This window comes from Anolis carolinensis, chromosome 2 (genome assembly GCF_035594765.1).
Source record: "Anolis carolinensis isolate JA03-04 chromosome 2, rAnoCar3.1.pri, whole genome shotgun sequence".
Taxonomy (NCBI): Eukaryota; Metazoa; Chordata; class Lepidosauria; order Squamata; family Dactyloidae; genus Anolis; species Anolis carolinensis.
The window spans coordinates 90,461,740-90,471,921 of NC_085842.1; the positions used below are offsets into that span (position 1 = coordinate 90,461,740).

The 10,182-nt window shown below is 41.0% G+C and overlaps 1 protein-coding gene across 1 annotated transcript in view; it reads left to right on the forward strand.

Annotated features, from left to right (window-relative positions):
• LOC134295885 (ovomucoid-like) overlaps window positions 1-7,038 on the forward strand; it is a 56,382-nt gene extending 49,344 nt beyond the window's left edge. Inside the window, exons 11-13 of the mRNA XM_062969369.1 lie at window positions 3,687-3,785; window positions 5,881-5,909; window positions 6,893-7,038. Coding sequence (XP_062825439.1) covers window positions 3,687-3,785; window positions 5,881-5,909; window positions 6,893-7,006 — 242 coding nt within the window. The 3' untranslated portion in view covers window positions 7,007-7,038. The remainder of the gene's footprint in view (window positions 1-3,686; window positions 3,786-5,880; window positions 5,910-6,892) is intronic.
• The last annotated feature ends 3,144 nt before the right edge of the window (window positions 7,039-10,182 follow it).

Genomic DNA, 10,182 nt, shown 5'->3' on the forward strand with positions numbered 1-10,182 from the left:
CCCCTGTCATTGAAACTTCAGAAGTTCCCGCAGCAGAGGATTGGCTGCAGGAACTCACAGCGGTGCAACAACTTTTGCTCCAGCAACTGGACCAAGCCAAGGAGGACTATAAACGCCACGCTGACAAACACCGCCAGCCGGGCCCCGAAATCAAGGTAGGAGATCGGGTTTTTCTGTCCACTCGCTTTCTGCCCTCCCACCGCCCATGCCGGAAGTTAGATGCCCGCTTCATTGGCCCCTATCCAGTGGTGGCGCAATTAAACCCCGTGACTTTCAAACTCCAACTTCCGCGTTCAATGCGCATTCACCCAGTGTTTCACCGTTCCCTGCTCCTTCCGGCGGATGGTGTGCGTCCTGATACAGACCAACCGGCCCCCCCTCCTGTTTTGATGAATGGGGAGGAGGAGTTCGAGGTTGAGGACATTTTGGATTCTCGCTTTCATCGCCGCCGCCTACAATATCTCATTGACTGGGTGGGTTTTGGGCCTGAGGAACGCTCTTGGGAAGACGCCTCCACAGTCCATGCTCCTGATCTAACCCGTCGCTTCCATCTGACCTATCCCACCAAACCGCGACCTCGCGCCTCGGGGAGAGGACCCCAGTTTGGGAGGGGCCCTGAGGAGGGGGATAGTGTGATGAACCATGGGCCTTGTAGTCCTGCTCAGGACATTGTAATCCCTGATGAAGATGAAAACTTGGGTTTTTTACCTTCCCAGTCTGAACTGGATTCCTCTCAGCCAGATCCTTCCCAGGCAGATCTGGAAACCTTGCACCTGCAAGAAAGTTGTGCCCCAGAAGTATGTCAAACAACCCCAGAGCCTACTTCTCCCGTGTTCTTGCGCCGGGAGTTTTGTAAACAACAGAGAAGTTTGGATTCAGCTTCGCGCAGGAGTGCGAGGATAGCAGCTAAGAATGTTGCCAATTAACATTGGTTCTCGTGAGAATCTTTAAGGAGTTTAACATCTGGTCTCAGAGTTTAGCTTTCGTTTCTGATTCCCAGAGAACCGCTTTGGTGAGAAAGTTGGACTCTATATAGGTGTTTTGCCCGCGTAGCAACTTCGCGGAGTCAATTCGTCAGCCTACGGAGCGAGTTGTGTCTGGACAGCGCGCTCCGATTCAAGCCTCGCTTCAGCTCAAGCCTTGCCTTGCTATCCAGCCTTCGCCTTGCTTCCCAGCCTTTGTTTACCGACGGACTTTGCCTTGTTTCCCAGGACTAATCCTTGCCTTGTTTCACGGATTTTACCAAGTTATTCCACGGACCTTGTTCTTGTTCTTAGTTACCTTGTTCCACGTTCAAGCCTAGTTTCAAGTATCAAGTTATTTCCTAGCCACGCTCAAGTTTTATGGACTAAGGACCTTGTCATCTCCCCTCACTTTGCTTGGCAAAGTGAGTGTTTCGGTTATTGGATTACAACTTTGGACCTTAATATTTCTTATTGGACATTGCTTTTTTGGACTAATTCTGACCTTTCCTGAAGGGTCTAATTCTGGACTATTTTCTATACTTGTTTTTATTAACTTTATATATTCCTTCAATAAAGATATTAGTTAGATTCTGGCCTCTGTGTATGGTTATTGGTGCCTCTGCCGCCTGGGTCGTGACATGGATGGACGGTACCCTTGAAGTGACTGGCTTGACCTTGAAGGAACTGGGGGCAGTGACGGCCGACAGGGAGCTCTGGCGTGGACTGCTCCATGAGGTCACAAAGAGTCAAAGAAGATAAATAATTCATCTAATATGTAATGAATAACAAAAGGTTTTACAGTTTACATTGCATTTATGTACCTTGCTGATGTAAGCTGTGTTGGTAGCTATCACCTGAGATGAGTATCAACATGTATCAACTATTATTGGGATGAACTCATGGAAGATAGAGGTCTGGTAGTAACAAATGCTTAATCAGTCAGCATTTATGCCCTGCCTTTCTGCATTTTCACAAAATCAAAGCAGCCAATGACTGCAACGCAACGTACATTCTCATCAATAACAAAGAGTGATGACAATAGTATTTGTACTTAAGGGTGCCAGATTAGGACTATCCTAGGCCCTGAAATTTCAAGGCCAAAACCAATGCTCTATAATGTCACATGAATTGAGTCTTACTGATATTATCAAAGTAGCACCACTGGAGGCAAATGCTGGCAATATTATAAAGCGTGTTACTTTAAACATCAACTGCACTTACAAAGACATGCCATTCAAAAAGCCAAGTCTAACATATGTGGCTCTCCCTAGCATGCATACATTCTGTTTTCCAAATTATCACTCTTGCTGAGATTCCTCCCCCTGAAGGCTAGAGAACAGGGAACCATAGCAGTAGTTACAGCAGCATTTAAAAAAAACAAAAAACCGAGCAAATTAAAATTGTGACCAGCTCCTTCTGGAAAATGTGTGCTGTGTAGTTGAGCTTCACAAAATCCTCATCCATCCATACAGTTGCATTTGATGCCAAGTGAAATTTGAAAACTCATTCCCTTTCTGTTAGGCAATTTTTACTTTTCATTATTTAAAGCTATTTTCAGTAGTGTTGCAGATTGGAAATAACTCATGTGACCATGAGACTGGTTCTAACACAAGATAAGGACCTGTTAATTCCTGTTCCCATAATGGCCTCAATAATGGAAGATGAGGAATGTGTGGATTTCAGCAGGCACTGAAAGCATGCATTTGGGGAGCTATATGGATTGCTGCTTCCTCTCCATCTCTGCTGGCTTTCATTAGGTCCCCAGATGTCAAGACTTGGGCATCATCTACAATTTTCAGGGCCCCATTTCTTATGACAACGCAAACAGTAATCTCTTACCTTCATGTTTTGAGCCCAAAATCTCAGTTTTTGAATAGTTTAGACCTAGCAATTCTGTGTCATTGAATATCTGTTGCTGAGGGGAAACAGTAACTGAATACTCGTTGCTAAGGGGAAAACAGTGGAAGGGTCAATATTATTGTAATCTAATTCTTGATTCCTTAAAATTGCTAGTAATGGTGGAAGCAAATACGGTGCTAGATTAAAAAGACCTTTGTTCTAATCTAGCAGTTCTCCTACGCTAACCCCCCTCCATGTTTTAAGGTATGTGTACAGAATATATAGAGAATGAACTGTACACACAAAAGCTTTTGTGCAGAAGTTCTAACAGCCTACTAAGAGTGAGTATCAGCACAGGAAAGGCACATTTAGTTGCTGTCTACTGTGGGATTTAGTTCAAACATGAGACTTATCCAAGATATTGAAGTTATTTTAGGAACAAGATTTCATTCTGGATAACTCCTTTCAAGTTTAAAAAAATAGAGTGCCTTCGTCAAGCTTCTATCCAGAAGCCACCAACACTATACATAGAAAATAGGTGGGAATATTCCTACATATATTTTATCTTCCCATTCCTTCTTCACAATCTCTAAACAATGATGGATATAATTTGTCCATCAACCTTTTTAAAAATATTTGCTATTATTTGTGGTCAAAGGATAATATGTTACTTTTCTTACTGCTTTCTAACATGGTGGTTACAACACATTGACTGTTATTGCATAGCAAAAAAATAGGAATCTTTAAAGTTGGAACAGCTGACCACAATTCTTTGTAATATCACACGGACAACTATTGGGAAAAGAAAAATTCCTCAATACCCAGAGCATGTGTATAAGCATAGGAAAAACCTGGTAAAGCTATAGAACTCACCTGGTCAAGTGGGATCTGAAAAACAGCTACCATTACGTTGGACAAGAATCATGAGGAAGTTAGCAGGTTTTCTGCTCCTCACTGTGATGGTGTTCTTCTTGTATGCAGGTGAGCCATATTTTGTGCCCCAATGATCCTCTCTTTGGAGAGTTTTGCCTTTTAGAAGTCATAGACCATGAGGAGAGGGGGCAGGCTTGTTTTCTTCTGCTCTGGAGACCAGGACACGGAGCAATGGATTCAAATTGCAGAAAAAAAAGATTCCATCTAAACCAGTGGTTCTCAACCTGTGGGTCCCCAGGTGTTTTGGCCTAAAACTCCCAGAAATCCTAGCCAGTTTACCAGCTACTAGGATTTCTGGGAGTTGAAAGCCAAAACATTTGGGGACCCACAGGTTGAGAACCACTGATTTAAACATTAGGAAGAAATTTCCTGACAGTAAGAGCTGTTCAACAGTGGAATATTCTGCCCCAAAGGGCAGTGGAGTTTTTTCTCAGGAGATATTTAATCAGAGTGTGTAAGTCCATCTGTCAGGGGTGCTTTGATTGTGTTTTCCTGCATAGCAAGGGATTAGATTGGATGGTCCTTATGATATCTTCTAACTCCATGATTCCATTATATATTTCATTATAAGGAATGTAGTACTCCGTGAACATTTCTTAGGAAATTATTCAATGTGTATAAAGGAAAAGAAGAGGAGGCTTCATTCAGGATTACAATGGATGCACAGGGCTTTCCTGTAGAGGTAACTCTACACATTCTATACATCAGGCAGGCTTTGGACACTAATGCCTCCTAAAGCTGCCACTGCACATAATAATTTCTTATTACTTGTGCATGGCTCCCATGATTTATCAAGAGGGCCTGTAGCACATTTTTAGGCTAACATAGCACATATGGAAGTTTAACAAGATTGGTTCACTGTTTTTCTTTCCATTCAGTTCTAAGAAAATATAACTATACTCAATTAGTCTTAACTGACTTAGAAACCAGTGTCAGCAAGAAGAAAATTTGGCAGGCAATTCATGCTCTCAGATGATCTTTTGGGCTCATTTCCTCCTTCCTTCCCATAGATAAAAAGTATCAGATAAAGAATAAATGTCCATTCTAATCTATACACAATTTGTTTTAATGTTGAAATGAAATAAATATTTTCAATGTACCTCCCATAGCTCTATTAAAAAGATTATATACAGTACAAACATTTTCTGTTCATGCACCACGTCTTTCCATACATTTACCTGAGAAGCTGGAATACAACATTCATCTATATTACTATCTGCATAAAAGATAAAAGGATGCCAAATTGTGTTTAAAAATGTGTCCTTATCTTTCTTCCTATTGTTTCTAAGGCAAAAGAAAGAAATGAGGTTCCCCTTCAGATTGGGTATGGCCTAATGTGTACCTCTAAATCTTGTAGATTGCATCCTTGAGACCTTGAGGATAGGGTCTGGGGTCCTTCCCTAGCAAATTCCTTGGATTTTGTTCTCTTCTCCATCACAAGAACATTTACTGCATGGAAGAAGGCTTCTGGGGCTGTCGAGTACCTTTTAGGTTCACAGACAATAGAACCATATGTTCTTAGAGGGCTTTGTTACATGATGGAGGGAAATGGGCATTGAAGCAGGTCCGTCACCTTTCATGACAGTCCCTATCACATGATGTCATGCACATTCCTCTGCCAGTCTGCTTCCTCATTGCAATTAACTTGTCCCTATTATTGATGGGAAAAACCCATAGATAGCTGTTAAGTTTCTATGATGGCATGCTATCGGGGCAAAATTCTTGCTCAATTGCTCCCTCCCCTCATTATTCCCAAGAATTTGTGGGGTTTTTTTTGGAACAGGGAGAAAGTGGGATTATAAGGTTATGTAGAAGTACAACCACAGGATCATGGACTGGTGAATCAACAGTATTGCACGAATGGAGCAATGTGTGATAGCAAGGATGTTCATGCTGATATTTACTTATTATTGGTCTTTGCATGACTGCTATGGAATACTGGCTTTGTATGATTATATTCAGAACACCATGCTTGTTGGAAAGCTCTCCAAGGAATCAAAGGACTGCAGAAGAGCTTGCCTTTTCCCAAACCTCATTAAGCCCTTCTAAATGAATGGATGGATGAATCCCACTTTTTCTGTTGTGATAAGCACGTTGGTTTTGTTTTATAACTTTTAACACTTGGGGGTGTTTTTGGTTCTAGGTGTTGCCACAGAAGCCAGAGGCCTCCAAGTGAGTGTATCAGTTATTTACTTTTATTAAATAACTCTTTGCCATGCAATTGCTTGAAAATAGGATTGATTGTTTGATTGCCAGAAAGAACACACTGATCTTTTAAAAAGGATTAGGGCAAATATGCTTATTTTATCCTAGTATGGGTTTTGTTTGGTTTTGTTTGTTTGAGTAAATTTCTCAGAACATATAATTTGAAGGACAGTAGCTAATATCCTTCCCACAATAAAGCTTTTGCTGGTAGATCATATGTATATAAACCTATAGATGTTTTAAACCAGAAAGACCTTTTATTTATTTATTTTTAAAAAATCTGAAATTACTAATGGGGAGGCATGTGTAAAATACGAGGGCTATCCACAAAGTTGATTACGTTTTGGATTTTAAAAAGGACAAAGTATAGGAGAAATCATTTACCATATGCAGCTGAAAGCCACATCCCAATACTACATCTCACATAATCCCCATTGAAATCTAGGCACGTCTCAGATAGATAAATGAGGTTGGCAAGTTCTGCTCCAGTAAAATCTCCCACTTCTCCCTTCCTGCAGCGACACCAAAACGCTGTGTTGCCAGCCACGCCTCCATTGTTGGAAACGGAGGAGAGAGGAGGCTGAATTTACTGGGGCAGAATTTTCCAACCTCATTTATCTAGATTGCCTAGATTTCAATGGGGATTACGTGAGATATAGTATTGGGATGTGGCTTTCAGCTGCATATGGTAAATGATTTCTCCTATACTTTGTCCTTTTTAAAATCCAAAACGTAATCAACTTTGTGGATAGCCCTCGTATTAAAATAGAAAATTATTCCATTCATAGGCTTCTGGATGGGTGAGATGCCATTTAGGAAACATTTTTTAAGATGTCAAGAGAATAAAGGAACATAGGGGCCCAGCTATGTATCCCGAGTACATAAATGTTGCTTTCAGGATGCATTTTATCTACATAGGCTTTTAAATGTGCCATTTGCTTTCTGCACAGAGTTATTGTCATGGGTTTCCATCAAAAATATGTACTGCAGACTACCGTCCCCACTGTGGTTCTGATAGAAAAACCTATGCCAACAAGTGTGCTTTCTGCAATGCATATGTGTAAGTAGAAGTATGCATTTGTATGAAATCGCTGTTCATTTTGTTTAGTTTCATACCTTTTGTGTCAGTTTTGTATTTGTCCCCATTTCCGATAACAGGGCACCTATATGAATAGAATTTTCGTCTTGCTTATGAAAAAAATACAATTTTTTTGGATCATTGGCGGCAATGGGAGGGCTTCCAAGGCTTCCCCCCCCCCCCCGGCTCGGTTTTTGGGCTAGAGGGGTGAAAATCACCACACAAGGAGAGCATTTCAACCTCCTTTAGCCCACCAACTTTTAAAATGTTTGGATCTTCCCCAGAGTACTATTGATATTAATTTTATTATTAACACTCATTGGCACACGTCAGATGTCATGAGGAAGTAGCCCTCTCTCAGACCCAGTTTAGGGTCCCAGCAGGGCCGCTCCAACGTGGGAAGTTAATTACGCCTCGGCGTTGGGCGCACGTCAATGGGGGGCGCTGTCAAGACTCATCGTCTTTTCGAGCAAAACATGTGCCTTGGCAGCCCTCCGTGTGCTCTGTGCCTTTTTCCAGCTGATTTTGACATTTTTGTCCCAGAGTGGGATTTGAACTCGTGCCCTCCTGGTTCTGAATGTGGTGTGCTCTCTCTGGGAACCACCAATCGCTCTGTAACAATAGCCATCCAGAACTTATACTTATTCACTCTGTTGCAATCGGTTCATCTTATCCCTCTATCTTCCAAGAATAATAATAATAATAAAACTTTATTTATTTATTTATTACGATATAATACTGATAATAATACAATTTAATAATATTAATTATATATTAAATATAATATTACTAATAATATTACAATGTAATGATTTAGTACAATATAGTAATTTAATGCTATTATTGTACTATGCTAATAATATAATGTATTGTATGTGAATGTAATTTGTAAGCCGCTCTGAGTCCCCTTTGGGGTGAGAATGGCGGCATATAAATGTAGTAAATAAATAAATAAATCTATTGAGCTGTCAAGCCTAATTGCCTACTCAGGCAAAACATTTGCCTTGGCAGCTCTCCATGCACTCCGTACCCTCCCATGCCTTTTTCCAGCTGATTTTGACATTTTTGTCCCTGAGCGGGATTCAAACTCGCGCCCTCCTGGTTTTGAGTGTGATGTGCGCTCTCTGGGAGCCACCAACTACTCTGTACCAATAGCAATCCGGAACTTATACTTATTCACTGCTGCAATCAGTTCATCTTTTCCTTCTATCTTCCAAGAATAGTAATAATAATAAAACTTTATTTATTTATTTATTTATTATGATATAATACTGATAATAATACAATTTAATAATATTAATTATATATTATATATTAAATGTAATATTACTAATATTATTACAATTGAATGATTTAGTACAATATGGTACTGTAATTTAATGCTATTATTGTACTATGCTAATAATATAATGTATTGTATGTGAATGTAATTTGTAAGCCGCTCTGAGTCCCCTTTGGGGTCAGAAGGACGGCATATAAATGTAGTAAATAAATAAATAAATCGAGCTGTCGAGCAAAATGCATGCCTTGGCAGCCCTCCCTGCACTCCGTACCCTCCCATGACCTTTTCCAGCTGATTTTGACATTTTTGTCCCTGAACTCGTGCCCTCCTGGTTCTGAGAGTGATGTGCTCTCTCTGGGAGCCACTGACCACTTTGTAACAATAGCAATCCGGAACTTATACTTATTCACTCTCTTGCAATTGGTTCATCTTTTCCCTCTATCGGGGCCGTCCCGGCCACACGGCTTCCCAAACTTGGGGACATTCCTTCCTTCATCCCTCCCTTGAGAGTCCCCTAGGACTGATGTGCCGAAGAGTTTGTCTTGCTAGGGTACTTCGGGAAACTACATCTCTCATGTGTATAAAATTGCCCTAAAAGCTCAGTGTTTCTGTCTATGTGTTCCTACTTGCCCATGTGTTATGTTGCCTCATTGTCTTGTGTTTCTGAGACCCCATTCCCTTCCCTTTGGCAGGAAACCATGTTCCTGACCCCAAAGAAGTCCTGCATCCCACATAATCATATAGCCTGCGGGGACGAAACCAAGCTGGGAATTTCCTCATCATGTATAATTATGTGAGAGGAAGTCATAGGGAGGAGGGAGCAAGCTTGTTGTCTTCTGCCTTGGAGACTAGAACTTGGAAGAATGGCTTCAAACAAATAACCCACATTACCTGATTTGAACTGGGATATATGGCAGTAAGGACTCAGACAATCCAGTTCAAAGCAGGTAATGTGGGTTATCCTGCTTTGATATCCTGGGTTATAGAGCTGTGTGGAAGGGCCCAAATTCTTTCTCCTTCTCTGCCAAATAATGCTGGAAAGTGTCCAGAGGAGGGCCATATCTGCGGCAGGCATCCTCAGAGGTTGTGAGGTCTGTTGGAAACTAGGCAAGTGGGGTTTGTATATCTTTGCTGAGAGGTGTTAGCTGGCCCTGATTGTTTCATGTTTGGAATTCCCCTGTTTTTGAGTGTTCTTTTTTACTGTCCTGATTTTATTTATTTATTTATTCCCCATACTTCTGTCCCGCTCTTCTCACCCGAAGAGGACTCAGGGTGGCCTCACAACTGGCAACAATTCGATGGCCGACATACAAATTCCAATAATATAATGACAATTAAACTCAAACATTAAAACAAAAACTACTAAAAACAACAATTACAACCACACAAGTGGTCCAGTGGTCAGTACTTGTGGTCAATACTTAAAAGTCCTCAAGTATTGCACTGCTAGGAATAATGCTCAAATGCTTGGTCCATAACCATGTCTAGCAAGGCTATTCTATGCTAATCAAGGTGATCAATTGCAGTTATTCACACTTGCCCTTCATATTATCCAACATTTTTGCTTATCCAATGCTCTGCTGACCCGTTTATGTGGTTTGGTGGGGGGGGCACCAAAATTTCTGTTTGCTTACACTTGAAAATTACCTTGGGCCGGCTCTGGGTCCCAGAGTAACAATTGTTATTAATATTATTATTAACACCTATTGGTACACATCAGCTGTCATGGGGAAGCAGCCCTCTCTCAGACTCAGCTTAGGTTCCCAGAGTAACTATTGTTATTAATATTATTATTAACACTCATTGGCACACATCAGCTGTCATAGGGAAGCAGACCTCTCTCAGACCCAGCTTAGGGTCCCAGAGTTAGTATTGTTATA